The following is a 26444-nucleotide window of genomic DNA, read 5'->3' on the forward strand; positions in this document are numbered from 1 at the left end:
GGGGTGAGCTCCTTGCTGGGTGTAATGACAGATGCCCAAGTGAGCCCTCAGGGTCCATTTGGGTGCTTCTAGCTTCCCTGCACCATGATCAGGGACTTTTCTGCCAAGTTGGGTGTTTCCTGCCTGCTGGTGGAGGGGCCTGTGGTGTGGGTGATGGAGGGAATGCTGACTCAGCAGCTGAAAAGGCTTACTCGGTCCTGTGAAAAATGCTGATGCAGCATTTTAAAAAAAAAATGGTCGACTCAGGAGGTTGGAAAAATGTTGCTCATCAGTCTGCAAAAATGTTGACTCATGGGGCCACAAAAACACCGAGCCATGCACAGCCACTGCCGCTGCCTGAAATTTCTGAGGATGCTGGGGTGGCATCCCATCTGACTCCCAAGTTCAAGGGGCAAAACATCCCCCCAGGTTTGCCCTCCTGCCATAACATGTGTGTGAAATAAAAGAGGATCAGCAACACCACCGCCAAACTCACTGATTTTTGAGTGGTTCCTGTGCCTGGTACTCATGAAGGAATTGGGAAAGCAAACAGGGATTTCCCAAACTCCTGCAATGTCTAGGTGAATGGATGCAGCTGAGCCATGTCTTTCCTAAGTCTGCTCAAGTGGTGCATCCCCTCCTCTCCTCCCAGCACCAACAGTGGCAACACCAAATGTGGCTTTCCCTGATGGCAGAGGAAGCAGTGAGCCATGCAAGAACACTGCTGATGGCTCCTGCTCCCTTGGAAGACGCTGTGAAAGGAACGCAGGGAAGGCTCCATTAAGGAACGTGCGTGTGCTACGTGTAGTCCTCCCTCCTCCCAGCCCCAGGAGGGGCTTTCTCTCCAGCCTAGAGGAAATCAGACCTCTGCAAGACCTCTGCTTCTGTTAAAGATGATGCCCATGGCCTTGGCTGGGAGACAGACACAGCTACACCACGGCAGCCCGACCACGCTGCAGTTCGGAATTTATTAGAAACAGCTGTCAGTACATCCTTCTAAAACATTACATGTCAATGTGCTTTATTGCAATCTTTTTTTTTATTGCATTTTTTTTGATCTAGAGCAAGTAGGCCCAGGATGCTTAGTGTCTGGGATTTAAAAGCCCAACCATCTAGTAAAAGAAAGTACAGCAAAATTGTAACACACCCGGTGACAAGTACAGTGTTGCATTACTGAGCTAGAAACTACAGGATGACTTGTCAGAAAACACTAACATACACTTGGTTTCCTTATGAAGCAGTTTGTTTCTTTTCTTTAAAAGTTAAACTACATGAATTCCTTTTTTTTTTTCTTTTCTTCCCCCCACCCCCCTCCCCGACTACACCATAAACGACAGAAGAACAGATTTTACACAAATAACAAACAAGAGTACCAAAGTTACATGCTGGAATTCATCTGGAAAACAAAATAATTCAATAGCTTCTGGAGAAGCAGGTTCTTAACAGATGCAGTTTCCCTTAAAGAAAATAGAAGTCAAAGAAAAGCAGAAACATTGATGCAAAGGTTGTACAAAGGAGTGTGCTGTTATTTCAGCCCTCGACACAAGATCAAACACCCACTCATGCTTTACATTGAACCACACCTTGTACAAAGAGTCCACTCACAAAGGGACACGCACCAACACCACCCATTGCACATCAGCTCTGGACAGGGGGCACTGAGGGGCCACTGAAACGTGCAAACAATCACTGCGTCTCACAGGAGAGCAAGAGGGGTTTCTTTTGCTAAGCCTTTGCTTGGGACACGGTTGAACGCTTTGTCCCGAAGTAAATAACACCCCAAATCAACTCTGCCTACAAATATAGTAGCAACCCCCCCGAGGAAATCCAGAGTTCAGCATTTCAGAAGCACATATGCAAGATGAACACAATAAACTCCTTTTCATTTGACAGAAAAACCAACCCAATTCTGCCTGACCACGTGGCAGAATGTGCCAACGGTGAGTTTTGTTTTATTTTTAAGGGGCAGTGCCACTTACAGCTAATGCATATAAAGGTGTACGTGAATATATTTTACATATATCTATATACATACAGTACATATACACACACACGCACGCGCACACACACACGGATGATGCAGACCATTACAATCCCATGGTGCAATAAACAGCCAGATATACAAAATTAACAGGTTTTCATCAAACAGATCTTTGTTGGATGTAGAAGTCACTCACGAAAACAAAACAGATCAAAACCCCGACCCAGCCGACTGAACGTGAGCCCTGCCCTGCAGCCAACGGAGACCCGGGGGCAGCTCGGGGCCGGCCCCAGCATCCTACACCCCCCTGCTGGGGGTGACTGCCACCCTTAGAGACCTTTTCTTTTGTCTTTGGATGCAGTAACTTTCTCCAAACGATCCCGAGCCTCTTGCTACAAGCACTTGGAAAGTGCATGGGAACGGCGTTGCTGGATACAGGGGGAAATATCCCTCCCCTCATTTGGCCAATGCCGATCTCACAGAAGCAATCCCAAGGGAAGGAGGTGGAGGGGGGCATCAAACTAAAGCTGCTTTCTCTAATACAGGTTGATCAACGAAGCGTTTTTTTCTATTAAAAAGGACCTGTCTCACTTTTTTTTCCCTTGCCTCTGAAGCTCATATTACATTTTTTAAAGGCAAACTTCAGAACAAATGGCCAGTCTAGTCATAAAATACGGTGAGTCTATGCCAATAGCAATTTAAAAAATGCAAATTCTGCATCAATTATATGGAGCCAGCCCCAAAGACCAGCACTTCAAGCACTGTCATCATCTAAACAGTTAACAAGCTAAAGCTCCCAATCTGCCCCTTTGAACAAACAGGAAGGAACTGAAAAGATTTCAAGAGATTTTTCTTTCTCCCCCTTCCCATTCGGTGGAAAGTATTTCTGCCCACAGAATGCAAGATTCACAAAAATGTTGGCCAAACTTCATGTAACCCCGTCCAAAGCTGCTGCTCACGCAGGGCTGAACTGGCCGAGCTGCCTGACAAACAGGCCGGCGCTTCTTTGGGCTGGTCCTTCCCTTCTCCCGGCTGCTCGTGTGCCAAGGGAAACAAGGGGATCAGCAGTGCAAGTTCCCTTCCCATACAGAAAGGGCAGCAGCTCCTCAAGGACTTACATCAATTCCTTAAACCCTCTCCTGCATGTGCATTTAAAGAGAGTACAACTGGTAATTCCAAAGGGAAGGGTCTGCTCTGGCATCTCCTCTTATTTTCGTGGTTCCAAGCAGAGGTTTCTGCTTCATGGTCTGTCTCCTGCTTCATCAATCTACAACCAGAGGGATGCTTTAGGGTGCTGATCCTTCCTCTCCACTAAAGCTATTTGCTTTGAATGCTGAATTTGAGCAAGCCTGACCCCCCCTCCCCTCACAGCATTTTTGCTCTTCGGGAATGTTATTTTGATTTTGCTATTGCAAAAGCAGAGGTTGCAAATCAACTATAAGGAAACTACACGTAAGAAAACTTGATTTTAAACATGGTCTAAACAAAACAACCCCCAACCCATCATAGTGCTTTGTAAAACTGCATTTTGAACCTGTCTCTTACCCCTCCTGATCCACAAGCAGTACCTGTTTCATGTCTGCACAATGCAGCAAGCATACAAGACTCACTAACATTTCAGATTTTTACTCCCTGTTAGTGTAACAAAAAATAAAAAATAAACAGACATTCAAAAACAGAAGCAAGATTGTTCAAGTACCAAATAAGGGGCTTTTCCAAACTTAAAGTGTGACACTCCTATAGCAATTCTGCTGTTTTAAACAGCCACAGCATTCAGCTACAGACATGGTGCCACCAAAGCCTGCAGAGAGCCCAGGATTTGGGGCAACCAAGACCCCCCTCCTCCTCCTGTCCTCTCCAAAACAGCACTAAGTGTCAACATTCATTTCCACAGTCCCATTACAGTTGCCTGGCTTTGCGAGGGAAAAACTTTGATTTTTGCCCTGCTGTGACTAGAATTCAGCTATGATTAAATGCAAGTTTTTTTCCTGGGAATGGTTGATTTTGGTTGTGGAAGGCTTGCTAACACTAGTGTCAGCGAGAAAAGAATCAGGCCCATCACATTAAATGGAAAATTTTTTGAACATCTGCCACGTCAAGAGAGATGAGCGGGGAAAGAGCATTTTATTTTTGGCATAAGACAGAGGGCTGTACTGGATATAACTCTAGATTGCAACTACCAATGGTGCAAAGCAGCAACTCACTTCACTGCTGATGAGAATGAAATAAAAACCCAAATACAACCCCCAAAACTAGAGCACTCCAGTATCAGAAGGTGGACAATCATACATTATTGCTCCACACACTAGTGAAGCATCTGTTGGGACATCCCTCTGTTTCTAGGTTCTTCCCATGCTCAGGTTACTTGTAGTCAATAAAGAAAGTAGTGGGAAAAGATTTATAACTAACTTCAAAAACATGGCACTCGTGGCTGACACAATGGGGCCAATGGCAACTGTGGAAGCAGACCTGATTTCCATCCATACCAATACAAAATACTGAATCACCCCTAATTCCCTGCAAATATACTTCAAAACAGATTAGAAGAAACTGTGCATATTCGAGTTTCAGCATCCCCTCCCACCCTCCCCCATTTAACACTGTGCAAAAGTTATTTACTTAACTCTACATATATATTTAATACAATGTGGGTCAATGAGATCAATGCTCCTCTAACTGCAGCCTGGTACCAGATGGCTGCTACAACAGTGAGGTTACTTCCCCCTTTCCTCCTGATGTTCTGACTCTTAAAATTAAAACCTTCTCACATCTTACTGTTTTAAAAGAACTTGAGTTTCTTTGTTTTGCCTCCATGTTCACACTTCCTGTATTTGTTTCAGGCTTAACAGCTGCTTTTCATCCTGAGGTGTAAACCTGCACCTCACAGGCCCACTTCTGATTTCTCAGTCATGCAAGTGTAGAACAGCTCCTGGAAGCTGTGGGTTTTCTCACAGGTCTAATGCTACTGAGCAAACAGAATTAGGCCAAGCACAATGAGAGGTGCAGGACCAAGCCCTTGCCCCATAGATCACACCAGATACACGTGTCAGTTGATTTTATACCAATTTTCATTTGCTCTATGAGTGCAAAATAGTTGTAAAAAGAATCTGTGCAGTAACACATGCAAATCAATGGGGAACAATGGCAGCAGCTGGGACTTCAGGTGCCTAAACCAAACACAGAGAGCTACAGTGGCAAAACAGCCCCAGGGCGACTGCTCAGAGTAATGGAGCCAGTACAAGGAATGCAGGCTTAGTCCACCCATAGCCCTGGTCTGAAGGTCTGGGCAAAACAGAACTTCAAGAACACTTCAGGATGGCTTATTGGCTCTGGGTCCATCATTCACAGCAAATACATCACCTGCGATCAGCAAAAAGATCTTGGGGAGCAAGGGGCCAAGAGTCCCAACTCACTCACACCACGATAAAGCCAAGCTACCTTCACAGATGCTAATGGAATCACACTGTATTTACCTTGGCAGAACCAGGGCTGGAGCCTGGACCAAGACCTCACAGGATCAATCAGATTCCACTACAGAGAGACTTCAGACAGCCCTGCTCTGCTATCCTGCTGCTGTCAGGACTGTGAGGGTGTGCCAGGATTTACGAGCCTGGAAGCAGATCTGTGCCTGTTGAAAACAAAACTGAGCCCTACCTGAAACTGGGGCAGATGTGAAACACTTGGGCCAGGTTATCTCTGTCACGAACAGGGATCAGATATATGGGCCTCATCAGCCTCAAATGTTAACACTGTCAGTAAGAGAGTGCAGAGAGATCACAAGGGCAGGGCAAACAATCAGACACTCCTCTCACACAGGCTTTTCCACAGGCACGAGGCACCTGGCTATGATTTGTGCCTTTGAACTGATTTCCCTCATTGGGCATTTGGTTGCAGCCCAGCATCAAGGGAATGCTAGATGCCCAAGAAGTGTGAGAATGGCAGCTGTACAGCTACCAGATTAGAACTGCAAATTAGCCAAGATGTAGAGGCAAGTTTCTTTACAAAGAAAAAATGCCATGTCCACAGACCACTGTGGAAACCATTCAAGATTTCCACTAACAGCAAAGGCTATGTCTCATTTTTCCTTTTTTCCTGGGGAAGTAGAAGAGACACACAAGCAGATGTGGTTCATTTTGACATAGCAGCTTATGTGAATTTTATTCTTCTCTCTCACAGTTTTGGTTAAGCTTTTTAGGGTCTTCATTTAAATGAGAAAAGTGGCATCTACACAATTCCTTGCCTGAAGATTGCACTCTGGCCAATTAGGAAGTGTCTGGGATGCGTCAGGGTCATTAGTGCAAAATAAAAAATGTCATGGCATGCCAGGGAACCAGACTACCCTTCCTGCAATGGCTGTCAGTGCTCCAGCCTTGTCACTTCCCTACTTGTGAATTCAAGACATTCAGGGAAATAATACTTCTAGTGTAAACATTATACATCAACAAGCCTGGCACTACTGCCCAGGCATTACAGAAAAAAGCCATTTGAACAGGAAATCAGCCCCAGGGTCAGAAACGGGTCTCCAGCATTCTCAGACCTGCATGACTGTCTGCTTCCTGTCCTGCACAATGGGTGCATTGCAAGGGAAACGCTTCCAGTAATGGGAACAAAAGTAACTTTCAAGGTTGCACACTGAACAATTGCTTTGCCAGTTGTGCTTTGATGCCAAGTGGTTCGGTTTGCCAAACTTAGCTCTTTTTCATTTTAGAAGCTTAAGGAATGGAAATAAGCTGCTTTGTACACTTTCCAGGGAGGGATTTATTTGATGATTGCTGTAGTTGATGAAGCCCAGGACTACCCACTCCAGTATTTGACAGCAGCCCTTGCCAAAGGATGGTACCAGACATCCAGTAACTGAGGACTACGGCTCTCTTCCCTTCATGTGTTTTGCATCATGTCTAAAATAACTACAAGGGAATTTAGATTATACCAGGGTAAAATCTTGCTTGGCTGCAGTGGTGTGAGAGTTCATAACCCAGTTTGCAAAGAACAAATCAGAGGAGATCTAGGATTAGCATGCTCACTTCTTACAACTGGAAGTGACTATACCCCACCAAACAATTTGGTACAATAAGCCATCCAGAAGCATTTGATTACACCGACCTCTTCTGTACCAAAATCAAGTGTTACAAGAGTCTGTCACTTTTCAGCAAGAGACCTGCAGCAGGCAAGTGCAAGCTTCATTCTGGTTTACATTCTGAAGCACAGTATCATTAAAAATCTGAAAACAGAATCCCAAGCTGAGGAATGGGAGGCAGAGGGGGTGAAGAAAGAGGAGAGTGAGCAATTACACCAGATCAGACAAATTTAGTGTTTTGAAGACACACAATGTTTAGCTTTTCCTTTTATTTGTTTCAAGTTTTGGTGCAGAAAGTATGTGCGGATGCTAATGCAACCTCCCCCGTAAGTGCTCGATCTAGCAACGAACAAAGTTTTGGCGTGTTCAATTTGGTTATGTTTCCTTTAAGCAAAGACCTGCAGTGCCATTGAAACCAAAACTTTGTTACTGTTGGCAAAAAAATAAAGCAACTTTCCTTTTACAAGCATTTTTCCATTTAAATAAAAACCTGAAACTTTCCCATAATTCCTTTGGTCTTCTCTCACCAAATTCCATGCTACCTCAAGACAAGCCCTCTTTTGGAAGTCCGGCTGAATCGCAGTGAAGCTGCTAAAATTAGCAGAGAAGAATTGCTGTGGCAGAGTTTCCCCCTAGTTTGTTGGGAGTTTAAGACTGAAAGACATTACCAGTGCCTCGGGTAGAGGCTTCAAATTGTGTCTACTAGAACAAGAGAAAACAAAATCCAATTAGAAGTTCCATTGAAGGTGCCTGGCAAAAAATCATCTCCATAAAATGATGCTTTGCTTCCAGTATTTTCATATGCGTTGCGTTGAGTTTATTCCCCTCATAAGGAAACAAAAGTATCGGTGTAAAAGCACAGCTGAGCTTTTAAGGTAGCACCAGGACACCTACACCCAAGTTGTCGTCTTGTTGCTGCTAGGCCTCTTTTTGATTCACATTCACAGAATCACTTCTTGTGCAAAACAAGCAGTCTAAGGAGAAAGAATGCCCTCCGAGTTCTAATAAAAATCGTAGAAAAGAATCCAAGATAGCCAACGCTTTCCTCCTCCCCAAAATTTACCTGCAGAGAGAGGGGGGCATCTGTGCGTAGACAGGATAGGCAAGCCTGACATTTAGGGAATCATTGTGTTGGACAAGGGATGTCTGCTGGTAATGAAGAACCAAATCCTTAAGTGTGCTGTACAGGTTGTACGGTTCTGCAAACCCATAACCTCTTGGAGTGCTGTAGATCACACAGTGTTTCACCTCTCCATCAGCTCTGCAAGGAAAGGAAAAGAGGAGAGTTTAATGTAAAAGGACAAACTCAAAGTGACAGTCTATTAACAATTAACTAATGCAGCAACTGCGCCAGTCACTGGATTACATAATGGAGGACCCAGTAGATGCAAGTGGAGGAGATTATTATAGTCTGTAAAGAAACAGTGCTTCAGGGCATGCGATTAAACACTCTTGCATAATAATCTACATAAGAGGGCTCTTCCATCCCAGCAGTACAATTCCCTACTGCATTGTTCTCCAAATGTTCCTTGGAAAAAAAGTCAAGAGCTGAACCAAGAAGATAAGCACCCAAAGTCAGCAATGACTTTGTGCTCAACTTACCTAGAAACCTTTCCACTAAGCAAAGAAACCAAAACCCACAAATTATCAGGACCTACAAAGTATTCCATGAAACAGCGCTAAACTTCCAAATGTATTTTTAATGTTAAGCATGGGAAGGGTTCAAGCTGATTCATTATCTGAAGCCATAGCGACCGAGTCTCTAACTTGGCAAAGCAGCTACTGGAACACAGCGATTCCAAAGCTGCTAGAAAAACTTATCTGCCAGAAAGATCAGGTATTATGTAATCCCTGTCCTGGAGCCTGTTATAATCCCAGTCACATGTAGGAGCAGGTTACTTTACACCACCCCTTTGCGAGCCTGTAGCACGATCCCAACCAAACAGAAGCATCTGATGTACCCAACACTTGAGTGACTGCAATGAACAGAACACTGAACACAGCAGATACTACAATCTTTGGTTATCTTGAGGTGCTAAACCTTCATATATTCATTTCTCAGACTTGTGCTCAGAAGCAATTAACCTCGTGTGAAATAAATCACTGAAAGCCATTTTGGACTCCAGGACAGGCTTGAAGGATTTTTAGATAATGGAGTCAGAGTATTTCTGACCTTCCTTACACCAGCATAAAATGAAGTGAAATACAAGAAATCAATGCAAGGCTGTGTGAATGTCATCAAAACTACTGCTCACAAGTAATCCTGTGAAGCATCACCATTACCTTACAAATACAAGAGAAAGATCTAGAGTTGGACATGAAAATGAGAATGGAGGATGCCACATCTTTACAGCCCCACTTTATTTCTTCCCATGTGTCTCTTAGCAGGGAAGAATATGGGAGAATTAGGCCCTAATTTGCTTATAGACTACAGAGCTTCAAGCTGGGATACTTCAGAATTTTGTACTAACTACTGTGGGAACTGCAGAGGTTGCAGGACTACAGTTATTGCACATTCAAAGCACATTTTTGTTACAAAGCTTTTACCATGCCGGTCTTCCTGCAAACATGCAACACATTCCAATGGGTAGGCCTAAGCTAGGCCTGGCTTTTGTTCTCCAAAATAAAGAGCTTTGGTAGAGATTTATGAATTGAGTAGTTAGAACAAAAAGGAAAACAGACTTACACCACAGAACAAGCATAACATCCTTTCTTGCTACTCTCTCGAATTAAAAATGCTCCATCAGGTTTCCCACAGAGCAAGTCTTCTGCTTGGATACGGTTGAGATCCCCAACAAACCAAGTTTTCTCATCATGATGTGGCAGGTTTTCATCTTCTTCATTCACAAAGTATGTGCTGAGAGGATAAATTTATTAACTAGTGATCAGTAAAGGAGTTAATAAGCAGTTACTTTTGCAGAAATCATACAAAGAAATACCAGAATTGCCCAAATTGGGAGGTCAGGCTCCTAGGGAAGATATATTAAAGGCTTCCACTTAGATCTTGATTTTAATCCTATATGTTTCAGCAGAGCTACTGCCTCACATGACATCACCATGGCTCCAGTCCTTTATTGAGAAACTGGTGGCTTTTGTTACCAACCCCACAAGAAAAAACACTTATTAATGGAAAACTTCTCAATAAAATCATATGTATAGTGACACTTACTCATCAATATTTTCATTTTTGATCCCCAGCCAGTCATTTATTCGCTTCTGTCTCACCCCCTTGTGATTGAGCCATCTGCCAGAAGAAGAGAACATTAATACATTACTTCAGAGCATGTGTATGGGTTTTCTTAGTGAGCAAGCTGAAGCTCAGACACAAGACAGTCTGTGTCCAGCCCAGGGACATTAAGAGCTGGGTAACAGTGGTGGTGAAATCAAGCGTGGGTATAAGCAACATCTGAGACACCTAACAAAAAAAGTACTAACACCTGTTGTATTAGCAGGCACAGGTTTTGTTTATAACTAATTTTTCTTAAATTTTTTCTTTACAGGAGTTGCAGAATGTGCACCTAGTTGTGGCTAGCTCTTTAAATAATGAAGTCATGAAGAGGCCAAGCAGCACTCAGATATCCCCCACCAGACCGTAGCACCTTAGCACTAACAGAACTTTGGTTATGAAAAGAAAATTAACTTCTCATTATCCTGATGGAAACAGCCATTAATCAGATTCATCAGAGACACTATTCTGAGGTATGGGTCAGGCTTACTTACACAAGATACTGATCTCTGATTTTGCGGAGCTGAATTAGGTCAGGCTTGATACTGTTCATTTTCTTATCAGTCTCCCTGTTGTCCAGAGCTTGTTTCTTCAAGTCTTGTTCCAGGCGCATTTTACTGTCATGGATCTCACCCAAGCGTGATTTTAATTTTTCGTAGTTCATCATTATCCTGCAAATGAGTATGAGAGAAGAGGTCAAACCAGCCCAGAAGGACTGAACCTAGTGGTAGCACTTACAGAAGAGTATCACAAGGACTACTGTAACAGCAGCTCCTCTCTTTGAACACCTCATCCTTACATGAAAATTACTGTAAGAGTGACAGGAAAGACTTCTTGCCAGAAGGCCTTCAGTTTACCTTAATATATTTCCTTCTGGCAGAGATGCAGGAAGAAATTATCTGTAGGAAGGTAAGCTAGAACAGATTCCTCCTTCACTGTCAGATTCAGTTTTTGTTCTATCAGTTATGTGAGCCCACCACAGGTATCAGCAGTAGCAAGATTTCAAATGCAGACTTCAATTACTATCAAGAGCTACCAGGAAGTAATGCTGCCTGTCTCTTCATTCAAAGTTAGTTTGCAGGTTTTGAGAGATTCAGGAAAATTACATCTTTTGCTTGTTAATTGTCTTTACTAAGAATGAAGCACCACAGTTGCATAGTGAGATTGTTACAGGTAACTGTTTCTGGTCCAGAAACCTCCCTCAGCTGGTTCATAAAGCACTACATCAACGTAGGCATTATACCTGGCCTTTCTTCAAAGGCCTAGATCCAGCCTTTTCTGCTAATACCCTCTCAGAAGGGCAGTTTCAAACAAGGTCCTTACTGAATTTGTTAGATGACAGCTACTATTGATCTTCTTTGAAAGCGACTAAAACCAACCATGGACAATGAGATTGACCAGATATATGTACATTTCACAGTTTGAAAGTAAATATTTCTCTGAATTATATTCTGAGCAAATCCAAATAGAAATGGGATAAGCAAATTAAATAATTATTTCCTGTTCTTTCCTGGTCCTCTGATTTACTGAAGTTAAGAGAGGATAAGAAGTATCTTGATTTACTGAAGTTAAGAGAGGATAATCCAGAGATTTCCCAGCTCTGCAATTCCTTGAGAGGAGAGAGCTTTACTGAAAGGTGAGATACCTTGAGGGAAGGTCTTAGAAAACATTGAGCTTCCAAAGTGGTTTATATGATGCTGTAATGGCAGTGTCAGTGTGGGCACCGGTTCTTCCAGGAAAGCAAACACAACCCGAGAGCTCACCGTTCAATTTCTTTGTCGTTCCCCTCCCTGCGGAATCGCTCGATGTATTCTTTGCTGTATCGCTCTTGTGAGTGGCACTGTTCCTCAAATATCTTAATTGTTTCATTAAATGCTTCGATTGCAGTCCTCTTCATCTGAATTTCCTACGTAAGGAAAGAGTCCTTCATCATTTGTTCGTAATACAGATGACAATACAAGACTCAATCATGTTCCCTAAACTGACTGAGATGACGATCTTTTCTCCCCCCACTAAGCCAAAATGGGATTAATCAGCTTTAAATTCAGTCAAATGTCTGAGTAGGGTCAGGAAAGAACCAGGCAGACTTACTCCCTGTAAGTCTATCCTCCTCCCCTACACGATGCTCTCTATTAGGCTGCAAACCCCTCAAATATTTTAGTCGTATTTTCCATCTTAGTTTGCAGGAAGACTGCCAGCAAACCTCCTCCCCATAGATGAACTATCTTATTTTACAAGAAGCAGTCCAAATACCATATTCACGCTTCCTTAACGCATAATATCTGGTAACTGACTCGCACATGACTTCACAAAAAACCTGGACAAACCCCTCTACAATTCTCACTGCAGCATGTGGCAGCTGGAAATATTCAGCAGCCAAGGAAGAAGCCTGTAGTGTAAAGCTTGTAGTGTTGGCCTTCTCTGCAGCTTTACCTTACACCAGAAAGTTCAGCTCCTCTTTCTTCCTTGCCCGATACTACACCTCTAGGACTTACAGCAACGAGCAATATTCACTGTTTCCATCAAACCTGAAACCTCCTGTCTCTATTCCACAATTTACTAAGATTTTTCCTTATATTGCCTTTATTAGCCTTAACAGGTTAAAATAATTTTCTTTGCTTTTTAAACAAGAAACAGATTCTACAAAGAGCCAAAGCAGAACCAACCTGTGATGTTCTGGTATATTCTTCATACAATTTGTCGTACTCTTTGCTCTTTTCCTGATACTGAGCATGATATTCTTGAAGCTTTTTACCTACTGCATCTATATTATCTTCTTTCACCAACTGATCCTGCACATATAAAGAGCTATTAAGTCTTCAAGCAAAGCAGCTTTTCCTTAAGAGTATTCATTTGTCCTCTTATGCACATTTGCATTTTACAGATACTAGCATCATGTTTATAATCCAGTTTCTAGAGAATACTGTGTTTAAAACCCACCTTTCTTTGTGCAACATGTTCCACAGTTTACAGACAGTAGGAACTGGAACTATGGGACACCAAGAGCTGTGCCAAAATACTAAACTTCCAAAAACACACCACACCTTACTTTCAGGATTGCTATCCCCTATTCAAGAAAAAAGGAAGCAAATTGCTTAGAATCTTGAGCTAAAGATCAGAGTTGTTTCTTATTTCTCCAAGAAGCTCTGCAGTTCTTTTTCCTTAATGCAAGAATGAGTCTTGGGCTACTGAATAAAAGTTTAAAAAATGTTCTTGAAAAATTTAGATGGCTATGCACAGAGTGAGCAGCTGCACGACTCATATGCGTAGCACTGGCTAGAACAGTGCTCAGTGGGTTCATAAGGGTCCAAGGGGAAATTAAAAGGCTTCTCAGAGGCCCAACTCTGCTGCATGTCAGGGTTTCAATTCTCTGTTGGGCTCAGATGGAGACTGGAAACCTGATAAAATGTAGTAGCTTAGATGGTTAGACAATTTGGAAGACCCAAGTGAGGCCAAATACAAAAATTCACCTTTTTTTTTTCCTGTTAAAAAAATAAACAAACCAGGCTATTCATAGAGAAAACCCAGAATTATATACACATCTGCAATTTTTTTCTTGTCTGCACTAATAGTTACTGGGGTCTGATGAAGATCTTACCTGCTGGTACCGGGACACAGGATACATCAACTTCACATCGAGCTTTGGGTTGTACTGAGCAAGAGACTCATTGCGGTAGTGGTTGATGAGCTCCACAACTGAATTAAATGTCAGTGGATCAGAAAAGCCATATTTTCCATCCCGATGGTAGATCTTTATCAGTTTGTTGTTGCCACCCTTCCTGTAAAGTAGAGTCATTCAGAGATTTTACTGTGTCCCTCCCATCCCTCATCAGAACTAAGGCTGCTAACAAAGACACCAGTGAAATTCCTGGGCAAGTGACTTCCACACTGCACACCTTCACTGTGATTCTTTACACAGTAGCAGTATTAAGTAGTTTAAGAGTCAATACACACAGAATTATCATCTGATTACTTGAACAGGAGCAAAGCCCAAAGTAAATCTCTTTCTATGTGTTCATTCTGGAGCCAGCTTATGGTATTTAAATCCCAGCTTTGCCAGAAGTTTTGCAAGGGAAAAGGAGGATGCTGAAGGATGAATAAAGGAGCCATAGGAAAACCCAAACCCATAATTTCCTGCAATTCAGGGTCACTAATAATATACAACGGAGTACAGATTTATATAATTATTAACAAGTCTTTTTGAGTTATAGGTGCTAATACAGGATACATGAACCTAAACAAAATCCTTTGAGGATTACAAGATGGTTGTAAATTTAGGACGTTATGTTATCCAGATTTATACATTCTAGTGGTTTCTCCAAATATAGTGCTTATTTCTTCCTTTTTTTTTTTTTTCTAGCAACAGACTGTTTAGACATTGTCCTGTCCTTCTCCCACACTTACAGTTTTGCCTCCTAAAGACAGCTGCATTCAGTAAAATAACCAAATCATGCCAAACCTTAGCACACAGGCTGTGAACTTTGAGGCAGAAGTTAAAGCAGAATTTTAACTACACCCTTGGGAACAAGCCTACCATTAAGGCAATGGAATTTCACGGCAGGATCAAATACCTGCCATATCACAGTAACTCCCAAGGGTGTGCTACAAAGGCTGTGGCTTCTGTGCCTTGCCCACTTGCCTCTAACAGCCAGCCTTGGGAGCCTGTCAGAGGCAAAAGGCTGGGCAAGGCACCAGGGCCAGTCACATGAGGAGCTGTCTGCCTAACTGCAGCAGACAGGGCTGAGGCAGCTCGGGGAAACCTGCTACTTGCAGACGATTTTAATGAAGAAAAGAACATGACTCCAAGTCAGTATTTCCTAAACTTTAGATCAGAAAGCACAAGATACTCTTTTTACCAAGATATTGTGTTCAGTTCTCCAGAGCTGTGTGCTGATAAGATATTCAACACTCTCCCATTAATCAAAGGTCTAGTTTACAAACACCTTTTACCTTGCCAGTTCTGAAACTATGAAGCAGCTCTCCTCCCTGAGTCCCATCTAACCTGCAGAGATCCTTAGGGTAATGTTTAGTGAGGAGCAGGACTCAATGCAAAGAGCAGAACTGTCAGACCTGGCTCTTTATTTGCTTGTTTTGTGATGTGCAGAACTGGGAACATCTCTCAGCTTGAGCCACATGAGCTTTACACAGCCAGGGCTGCCACTGTTATGGCAACAGCTCCTCAGGGTTTTGCTGAGGGGACCACAAGTGCTCAGTGCTCACCGCAGTGTCAGAGTGTAGTCTCCCTGCATCTTGGTCGATGCGTCGCGCACCAGGAATGTTCCATCTGGCATGTCTCGTAATTTGTCATTGACTTCTTCCCTGGAGAACGGAAAGGGAGGCAAAATTAGAAGTGCTAAGGACATGATCATCTTTGCCACAGGTGAAACATCGGACCCAGCAACATAAATGTCTGCAGAGTTCAATCTTCTGTCACGGTCAGGCTCTCAAGTTTTTTAGGCCACCTAAAGCAAGTCTCAACTTGTGTAGCTGTACTAAGGAAAAGTAGCTACAGTCAACTGCCACTTAGGAAGGAGTCTCTGTTTAAACAACAGTGGCAGCTGTGACTCAGTTCACAACCCTTCCCTTTAATCTGCTCAGGTTTTGAAGTCCACCCTGGAACAGGTTCCCTTTGAGAAGCCAGACCTGACCTCTTAAGACGCGTCTCTAGAATCACAGCTCAAAGGTGCCTAGAGTTTAGCGTAGTTTTAGTCTCAAGAGGCTCATTGTTGGCTTAACTCTGATCTTATTTACAGCCCTTTTAAATCACTACAACCTTGCTAGCTTCAGTGCAACTTTTCCTTATTTACAACTGAGGCAGAAGGACACTCAGTCCAGAGCTTTAAGCTAAATCAAGAAATCTTTTAGTGAAAGTGAGTACCTGTAAGCACTAAGAAAATTATTTCAGCTGAAGAGATATGCATCTTGCTTATGAGCATTTCACCCAGATTATGTATCTCACTTTATAACAGCTCCCTCAAAGATCTTGAAAGCCCTAAGCACTTTTTAATAAAATCATTTGGAAACTAAAGTTTCTCAGGTAGCCTCAACATTCTTTAAGTGCTGTAGGAAGCCTAGTTGAACCTTACAAAGAAAAATAAACAGCAGGTTTCTTTGTTCAAATACTAAGGAACAAAAGTACTCAAAAGAATAACAAAAGAATAGCCTTAGCTTTGATTTAGCTACCTGAAAACTATTCTGTTAGTAAAACTGACTCCTATTGAGTATCACATGCATATCCATTTACTCCTCACAGACCATTTTTACAGACTGGATCCAGTTAACTCCTTTTTGAATGGACAGATATGACCTACAAGTTTGGGCCTGCAAGTTGCACCCTGGAGCTCATGACAGAATTTTCAGCACAAGTTCTTGACTGCAGAACATTGCTCCTGTCCTGATAGCCTGATGCAGCCTGTACCTGCTGGCTGCCAAACCAGGCTCATAAACAATTCCATCTTTACATGAGCGTGTATCAAGTTTTAATCTAATAAAGCCATTCCAATGTGATTTGCAGTGCATTAGCTCCTGCCATCATGGGCACTGCTAATTGAGGGACAAATCCACAGTCAATAAACTGATACCAATATTGAGCAGTTTTAAACAAACTGTGCCTAGTGGGTTTTGTAATCAGGTTTTGCCACTCCGCTTCAACTTAAAATTAACAGAAAAATATCTCTGCCAAGGCCCTTCAAAAGCAAGATCTATGAGGGTTTACTTTATAAAAAGATAAGGGTGGTACAATAAAGATATGAAAACCTTATTTCCCTTCTCAGAATGTCAATGAGCTCATGTGGCAAACACGCTCTTCTTGCCTCTATCTGCCAAAGTGCTTCAAAGTATTATGTGCACAAGTTTGAGCAATTCCTGATCGCACTCCCAGCACGCTTGCCTGTCCTCTTACAGCTCCAAATTCTAGACTCTTCAGAAGTGCCTTAAGAGGGTAAGAGATGACTGAACACTTCAGTTCTTTTATGCAATTAAGTATATAAAAACAGGCCTTTCATTTTCTGAACCAAACCCAAGCCATCTACTTTCTCAAGTACATAGAAAAGGGTTTTCTTAAGAGGCAAAATTTAATTTGTTTGGTATGTGTCTCTATCATCTGCTCAGCGTAGATGGGTGATGGTTAGCATTTGCAAGAGCTCTTTTTCACATCGCCATGTAATAGAAATAAATATAGATGTACTTTTAAACAAACATTAAAGAAACCAAAAATAAGAATGCGACTCCTTTTATCCTGAAATATTATTTTTATACTGAAATTTTGCTGAACTGCATGCATTCCAGGATTGCATGCTTACAACACTTTATTAAATATTGAATTCAGAAGCATTTTTCTTCTTTTTAAAGATTGTGTATCTGGACAAATTTAGAAACGCAAAAATTATTGTCACCAAGACTTGCAATATCTACACCAGAGGAGCAACAACATAAATATCTTGAATCCAGCTGAATACTTTCACTTAGGTGCTTTGCCAAGAATAGTCCTAAAGCATTCTCCTCCTGTAAAATGCTGCTTGAAATAAGCATGTTCTTTTTGTCTTGAATTCTGGCAGGCTTATCCTAATTTTAACAACATATATTAACATATTTTAATTAATATATTCTAGCAATATTGCTTACCTTGAGATGTCCCCCCAGTACCATTCTGCTTCCTGCAGAGAGAAACTGGAATTGTCCTTTATTCCATTTGTATTGACTGGAGTCATTGGTTTGGGGGGCTTTGGAGGAAGAGCTGAAAATGAAAAACAGATTAAAGAAAGGCAAACAGCAGAAAATAATCACTAAACTGTTAATAAAATATGACAGTAAAAAAAACAAGAGAAAATGTGCATCTTGAACTCAGCTTTCAAGCTCTCTCAAACCAAATGGAACTTGTAATCATAAAGGAAGTCTGAAGTCAACTGTTCCACCGTGATCCCAGATTTTCTAGTATCAAGCACTTGTGTGAGGGAGGGGAAAAGGAAGGAGTATGAGGAAATGTGCGTTTTTGTTAAAAGAAGACTGGTGCAGGCACAACTACAAGGGCAGGTGCCGCCTAAAGCTCCAAACAAATGACAAAGGTGTATTGTGTTTGAAAGCCACAGCCTGGAGAGCACTGGGCACCACTGTGGAAAAACTCCAGTTGCTCAGGCATCACCAGTCCTGAAGCCAACCCACAAGGGCAAACAGGTGAACTCTTCAGAGGGAAAAACACTGCTAGAGAGCAGTGGTGGCTGGGCAGAGCTGTATCTGTCACAGACCCAAGGTTCATGTTGTGCACTGGGTTTGTCATTCTCCTGTTTGGAACAAAGGCTGTGACTCTTTGACTACTACAGGACATGAGGTGATAAGGGAAGGGGACAGGGGATGTTAGATAACTATTAGAGTGCCTGCACCACTTTGCATAGCTCAAGTGTTTACCACAGGAAAGGGGATGCTACAGATGCCCAACACACAGGCAGAACTGCACACCTGCAGGCCTGGTGCAAACCTGCCCAGAATTCCCCTATCCTAAATTCATGGCAAACATGCTTTTACTTCCATTCTCAAAATAGGTTACACAATGTAAGGGCATACAAGACACCAAAGCTGTTTTCTGTTTGGCCAGTTTTTGCTCAAACAACTTTATCACGAACCTGATTGTAAGCCCTGAATCAGTAACTCAGCAGCCACAGGCACATTCATGTACTGGGAGAGACTGATCTGTGAACAGAAATGTATGATACATTTTCTTTGGGAAAGTGTCCTGAGTGCTCTCCCCTATTTCGCAAAGACTGGATGCTTCATCAAGAACATTACCACTGAAACTGAGCATTTTTAGGCATTTTGTGAGACTGTTTTATAGAGGGACAGGTCATATTCACATCCAGAGTAAGAAAGTAGCTACACACATTGATTTGCTGCTAGCACATTTCTAAGTCAGACCCTGAACATCTGTGCTCCCAGCCCTGTGCCCTCGCCATCAGATTACACAAGCACCAGCGAGCAGGCCTGACACAGTGACAACAGCCATCTTTCAGATGCACAATCCCCGTGTACACACAGAAACACAAATAAAGGCAGCAGAAAGAAGATTTTGATCTCCAGCATGGAATGGCTTAGCACTGAGAGGTGTGCTACTTGGCACCATCCATCTGCTCACCTCTGAGCCACACCTCCCACATTAAAGAAGAGAAAACAGGCTTCTAACTGCAGTTCCAAATACCATTTCAGGCTGAATATCCAACACAGTAACTTCACTGTTCTCTGACAAACCAGTAGATGCTTTAATTGAGCCAATCTAAACTAAATCTGAACCTTGACCCAGACGTTTGCACCCTGGGGTTGCTGACCAAACACCTGATTCAGATAGCAGCATTCATTCTGTGGGACCGAGCATTAAACCGTAGCATACAGGTTCTTTTTATGGGGTGAGCTGGGAACTTTCAGGTGCGCACACATCTAGTGAGGCAATAACAGGTCTTGTTGTAAAAGGAAGGTGAAAACCTTCGGATTCAGTGAAGTAGCTTCCTGGTTAGGAAGCTTCAGTTATTCCTAGCTCAACTACTACGGTTGTTTGTGTAGCACACAAGTATTCGCACAAAGCACCATTGAGAGTAAGACACGGCTCCAACCCTACTTTGCTTGAAGCTCCCAGCCCCATCCAGGGTCATAGGAACATATATCCAGGCTAAGCCTGTAGAATCAATTGTATTCACTGTGCTGTTCCATCTCCTCCATTCAAAATTCCTGAATTAAAAAATTTCTTCAGGTCCTGCCTGCTGCCAACATCTCACCTGGGACAAGACAGCTACAGCAGTTCTGAGTCTCATCAGTGACAGTAAATTTGAGTTCAGAAAACCTGTAGATGTTCTGACCCACTCCAGAATCTCTTGCAGGCTCTGAGTCATCAAAAAGCATATTAAGTTTTACATAATAAACATACAAGAGTGCAGAGAGTTCTTAGAAAACTGTACCAGCACCTGCAATTATTTCACTGGGTCTTTCAAATTAAGGTCTGGACATATCAAAAACTCCAATATATTTTACAGTGTAAAAAGCCTGTTTTACACTGTTAATAGGGGATTTCCAGAAGAGGCTTTCAAGTGTTCTCTAGAGTACTTGAATACTTCTCTAGCCCTCCTTGTAAGATTAAGTCTTGCTCGTTTATACACTGTGGGATTATTTAGCAGCTTTGTTAGGCTCACTCCAAAGCACTGGGTACAGAAAAGCAAACTGATGAGAAGGTAAGGAATGGGAGTTTGGACACAGAGCACTATACATTACACCAAGTGTCCCTACTACAAGTGGGAGTTTCTCCTTTCCCTTAATAGGCAAATATCAGTTCTCACTATCAGGAGGTTGCCTACGGAACTTCATTCTGCATGAGAAAACTGGAAGGAAATTATTTCAGGGAGAAGAATAAGGCTTGGACCAGTTCCTGTAAAACCTGACTCATGGAAGCCAGTCCTTTACACAATAGACTTTTGAAAAATGCTTTTTAATAGCATACACATTTCAAAAATACAAAACTATTTGCAAGGGTGGATCCTGTTTCCAGAGAGCTATGTATCTAATTCTTTACTTTTCAATGCTTTGAGCTCTTTGAGTCATAACAGATTTTCCCCTGTACTGGATACGGAACCAGGCTCTTGCTATTGCTTTACCCCATAGACCAACATGCCCATTCATTTCAGGCATTTCCTGGCTACGCTCTCAGCCCATAGACTTTAGTCTGTACAAACGGAGAACACTCACAAAGGTAGTTTAAAAACCTCACAGCCCAGTCCCCGTGATGACACAAAGGGAATATTTTGTAACAGCATGTCAAGTATAGTGCAACAGAGCAGCACCCACCACACTGCTGCTCTCGTAACGCTGGCCCAATAGATAGCTAGAAGAGGCATCCTTAAACAGTTTTTACTTAGTACCTAGATGATACTAACAACCCTGCTAGGAGAAATCCTGTGCTGTTTCTATGAGAAGCTACAAAGAGCCTCAAAGAGTCCACAGATTTTGATTTTAAATTCAAAATAATCCAGTTTTATATACCTTACTCAATGAATATTAGAGAGCTAAAATCCTAGAGCAAAGTAATATAAGACTGGCTTGAAGTCAACAGGAACACTTTCAAGAGCAGCCGTGTTTCTTTCCATGTCACTGAGTCCAATTCTGATCTAGCCACAGGCACAATTTTACTTTATCTCTAAACCAACTCTGATTAAAGTGAATGATCCTGATGGTTTCTTGCCTCCTTTTTCCTGGGAGAGAAAGAACACTGATCACAAGTGATTAACAGCACAACAGATCTATCCGTTCTAATAAAGAACTGTCTCTTAGCACCAGATACACAAGCATCCTTCCTCTACCATGTCTCTAGGACAGTTTTAGAGCACAGATCTTTCCAAATCCCAAGAGGTGACAGCTCAGTTGTACCCTTCCACTCCCACGTGAGAACATTCCAAAGGTCAGGTTCAGCCCTCAGTGACTGCCTGGCAATGAGAGCAGACTGGCTCTCCCTCACGCATTCATGGGCATATCTGGTTTTAATTTCTTTAGCAACTCTAGTTCCCTCTTTCTAGCTTTCCCAGGCAGACTAGCTTGACCTAAATCCCAATCCCAGCTCAGTGTCACTTAGAAGGGGGAAATAAAAAGGAGCTGGTGATGGAGCAGAGGCATGGCAGCCAATGTGTGCCAGGCGCGGGATCGGATGTTGCTAACATCAGGGCCCGAAGACTGCCATGCCATTTCCAGCAGGTATCTTCAGCTGAACTGCTCCCAGAGCTGCTGTGCAGGCCCTCAGAGAGAAAAGCCTATGGACTGGGATCTGCCAAAGGTAGTTTTGGAATGCCTTCTTGACTGCACAGAATTGTTTTTTGAAAAGGCGACTCGTGACTTTAACTGACTCGACTCTCTGAAATTCAGAGCTCCTCCAACACCAAGGCAAGCAGGAAAGCTGGCAAGTGTCTGAAGTCCAACGCCGCTGTATTTCCTTTAAAGTCTCTCGTAAAAAATCGTGGGCTGTATTAATCCTGAATTTAACTGCAGCAAAGTAGGCTGTGACTTCAACGAGATACACACATTCCCCAGTCAGGTTTTGAATAAAAAATTTTACAAGTTTACATGATCTAAGAGCCACTGAACCCTATGTGTGAGGGTTTTCAATGGCACTGATTCAGGAGTAAAACAGGAAGAATGCATCAGTTTTCCAAGTGCTATATCCCATGCAGTATCCAGTCCAGCAGCCTGTTTCTTCTCTGGCTGCAGTACTTGTGTACAAAATCAACCTGCCAGTTAATTAAACTCTAGTTTTCAGTTTTAAGGCAGATGCTACTTAGTCTAAGAATGGCTCCACAACTTAACTTCTTCCAGTACCTTCCAAGAGCTTCAAGCCAGATACTTAAAAGCATAGCAGGTTTAAATGCAGCATTAGGTCTACCTTACTGTTACAAATAATCACAACTACCAAGTACTCTAATAAAGTCAATTTAAAGTCCCTCAGCACTTTCACGGGCTTGTTTACTAGCCTTCTTTCTGATGCTCTCAATCTACCCTCCCTCCACATCGTGACAAGCAGAAAACAGATCAGAGGATTTCCAAGACAGTTACTCAGCTTCAAAAAGGCTGATGTACAGTAGATACCCTGCAAAGTGTAATATAAAGCTCTACAAAGTGTCATTGCTATGGAAACATGCAAGTAATCTGTGGTTAGGCCGGCTAACATTTTAATGACACAGTCCTTGAGGAGAGAAGGGTTTTCCCTTTGGAGATACAGATGAAGACTTGGAATGAAAATGTAGGCTAGCTTTGTTGAAGAGAAAAATTCTCCCCAACCTTTAACTGCTCTCTGCTGTCTTACTCAATTTCTCAAACACTCTTCTCAATTTCTCTAACACATTTCAGGCAAAGCCTCAAAATCTTTCCCTCCCTCGGGAGTCCTGTACTTGTCCCTGCTGCATGAGAACCCCTCAAAGACATCTGTGAAAAAAAGCACAGGCTTTTGCAGAGGTTTTCCAGCTGACAAGGAGGAGGGTCGTGCACACCTGCTGACAGCAGCCCATTCCCCACCACTGGCAGGTAAATTATCTTGGCAGCTCCACATCTCAGTTCTCTTGCCAAGACCCCTCTTGCAGAGCGTTGAGCACCGATGCCCTTCCAAGCTGCCCTTCCTCAAAGGGCAGCTAATGTGCACGGAGAACTGCTCTGGGAATGGGAAAGGAAGCTCCTTGATGGAATTATTGCTGGCCACAGAACCTCAGGCATGCTCACATTTTCACTCTCCTCCCCCAAAATAGGCGAGATGCCAAGGAGTAAGACATATTCAAAGAATTGAAGTCTTTCAATATCTCATTACAGAAAACAGCAGACAAGTTGGCAGAAAGCCAGGCAGGCTTCCAACAAAAACACTCCCATTATAGCTTTGCTTGTGTTTCTATGAACTTTCATAAAAAACAACACCTTTAAGAAATATTTCAGTTTTGATTAATTGGCTTTTTTGATAAAGATCTGTTTTGTTTGAAAACTCCCCAGCTATCCAGCCCTCTCCCACACCTCCTACAGCCTGCCAGGCTTCTGCTGCACTCTGCTCCTCATGAGCATCCTCAGCTACTGCACAGGTTAAAATATTATCTGCTCTGGGACATCTGCAGAACAGGGGACAGCAACAGTGTGTGAAGAGGCTGGGTCAAGTTCAGCATTCCTTTGGGCATTTCAAAAGCATCTCTCACTACTTTGCAAGCCCTATTACTTCATGGGCTGAGATATAAGAAATGGAAGATGCTCACAGTCAGACAAATGACATGGGCATCTTTGACTTCTGTACTAAAACACAGCTCCTCCCCTTCATTCCAGCCTTTGCATGAAAGTGCAAAGCCAAAAAAGCCTCAGCTTCCCAATTATTTTCACTGCCCAAAGAAAAACAGTCTTCCTTCCAACCCAGAGCCCAGTGTAACTGCTGCAAAACTACAGTAGTGTCAGAGGTTCCATAATCGACAGGGCTGAGGTGACTGCCCCAAAATTAACATGAGAAGGACAAAGAGGGTAAGTCCTCTTCCACCTATCAGGCATAATTAGCACACTCCTAATAAACTGGAGAGGTTTTAGAACTTTCGCCATGTTTTATCACTCGGAGATTATCACTACCAGCATCACATGCCTGGCTCACACAAGGAAGGAATAATTTTATCATGCAGACAGCAGGCCCAGGCTTTTGCCAACTCTGGATGAAAGTCCATGACAGACATTTTATTGCCATGAAAATTTCAGATATTCAACAAGAACATTGTACTTTATGATGTCAGGTCTAGAAGACTATACAGCAAAAGTAAATGTAAAGTGCAAGGAGTTTCTCCTTTTTGCTTTCTAACTAAAGCAGCTCCTCATCTGTCTTCACAGAAGAAACACCACAGCATATTCTTTACTCCTCCACAGGCAGAGTCTTCAAACCACCATTAAAAGTACTCTTTGGTCAATATGTGGGAACAGATATTTTGATAAGAGCAAGGAAAACACAAAATTCAGGATAAGCAAAGAACTATAGCAATCAAGAACAAAGAACTGGCTTTTCACTGTGGAAGAGAGAGAATGAAGTCAGGCCCAAGCAACGACAGCTATGGCTAGGGGATATACCAAAGCCAAAAGAAGAAGATCTTTTAAATAATAACTAATTTTAAACAATAATTTAAATAAAAACAGCTCAGGGCTGTTTTCCCCAGGTATTTCAAAGACTAAATATCTGTCCAGATGTCAAGTTAAAACCTCACAGGGGATCCAATTCAGAGAAATAATTGGTGCTACTGAGAAGTTTACTGCACAAGAGGCTTTTTAAAAATAATAATAATACAGCTGCAAATGCATATGATTCTTGCTGCTCTAAGCAGCATTTTATTTCAGCTTACCACTAGCTCCAATCTTTCAAAGCAGTATGTAAAACTGTTCCTCATACAGTACCTGTCCTTGCGCTGTGTCAAACCATTTTCTAGTTACCAAGTACAAATATTTCAACACCGTCTAAATTGCTAAGAGTGAGCCATCTAAATCAAGATCAAAAGGTGCATTTCTAAATCAAGAATCCAGAAGAAATTTGAAGGTAGAAAAGTATTCAGAGGAAATCTGATGTACACTTTGTCATGAGTCATCTTTTTTAAGAACCTTAATCTTGAAGGAAGCTCCACTGAGGCAGAAGTCCCAATCCCTGGGATCCCCCGCAGTGCCTACAGCAGAAGGGGAGATTCAGAGCAGACCTAGAATAGTCAAGCCTGGCCATTGCTCATGCTCAGATTCAATCTCCTTACTCAGTACACAGTGATCTTCAAAGCATTTTAATGAAATCCATTTCAGAGCAGCAGCTTGACTTCTCTCACTGCCCCAAAAATTATCAGTGAGACTGTACCGTACCCTTCAAAACTGAAAGGATCTTAAACACTCATCTCATTTATTCAAGCTGCCTTGTATCCTTCAAGAGGCACTCTTGGAGACAGGAGATGAATCGGGGTAACAAAGCCAAAACCACCAAAGATTTCTAATTTGACACTTGGGAGCAGTTCCTTGAGGGCCAATGATGTAGATTCTGACAATGTCCCCAAGATGGCTACACAGGGCAGAGCAACAGGAGTACTGACAGCCTGGGAAATTCAGTTGCAATGTACAAATTCAGGTTGTAACAGACAACAGAACTTACAGGCATAACACTGTCAAAGACCTTCTCATCCATTTTACCTCTAAGACATTTTTCTGGGACAGGTGTGGAGTGCAAGGCCTACTGCCCACACTCAGAAAGCCTCACACGTCAACAGTGAGCCAAGTTCCCGCATTACAGCAAATTTTCTTGAACTCCATTGCAGCAGCTGTGCCTTCAGGGGTTTTGTTTGGGTTTTTTAAGGGGAGGCATGCAAGGAAGGAAAGAATTCCTCCGAAAGAAAATATGATTGTTTGCAGCATCAGATTTTAGGGACTCCAGAGACAAAGTTAGGGGGAGGCTACAGAAGGTAAAAACCTGAAAAAATGGCTCCAGTAGATTTTCTTCTTTCAAGGGTTAGAGGAAGAAACAGAGAGTAAGCTGTAGCTAATAAAAGGAAACAGGTTTATGTTTGGAAGGAGAAAACTGACCTGAAATACAAGAGTCACAAAGTGACACTGAACCAAAAGTCAAGTTATTTTGTAGCAAAAGAACAAACAATATTAGGGGATAAGGAACAGATGGGTATTTTTATAATTCTTCC

The 26444-nt window shown here is 42.4% G+C and overlaps 1 protein-coding gene across 4 annotated transcripts in view; it reads right to left on the reverse strand.

The window, feature by feature from the left end:
- Nucleotides 1–4555: 4555 nt before the first annotated feature.
- PIK3R3 (phosphoinositide-3-kinase regulatory subunit 3) overlaps nt 4556–26444 on the reverse strand; it is a 73104-nt gene continuing 51215 nt past the window's right edge. For 3 of the 4 annotated variants that reach the window (XM_069023308.1, XM_069023309.1, XM_069023310.1), the window contains 9 exons: nt 17887–17998; nt 15484–15582; nt 13862–14042; nt 12930–13055; nt 12027–12169; nt 10758–10934; nt 10207–10281; nt 9724–9894; nt 4556–8298 (listed from right to left, as the gene is read on the reverse strand). In XM_069023308.1, coding sequence (XP_068879409.1) covers nt 8097–8298; nt 9724–9894; nt 10207–10281; nt 10758–10934; nt 12027–12169; nt 12930–13055; nt 13862–14042; nt 15484–15582; nt 17887–17998 — 1286 coding nt within the window. In that variant the 3' untranslated portion in view covers nt 4556–8096. Of the gene's footprint in view, nt 8299–9723; nt 9895–10206; nt 10282–10757; nt 10935–12026; nt 12170–12929; nt 13056–13861; nt 14043–15483; nt 15583–17886; nt 17999–18881; nt 19067–26444 lie in introns of those variants that run through there. The other variant, XM_069023311.1, reaches the window with a different exon arrangement.

This window comes from Aphelocoma coerulescens, chromosome 8, assembly GCF_041296385.1.
Source record: "Aphelocoma coerulescens isolate FSJ_1873_10779 chromosome 8, UR_Acoe_1.0, whole genome shotgun sequence".
Classification (NCBI taxonomy): Eukaryota; Metazoa; Chordata; class Aves; order Passeriformes; family Corvidae; genus Aphelocoma; species Aphelocoma coerulescens.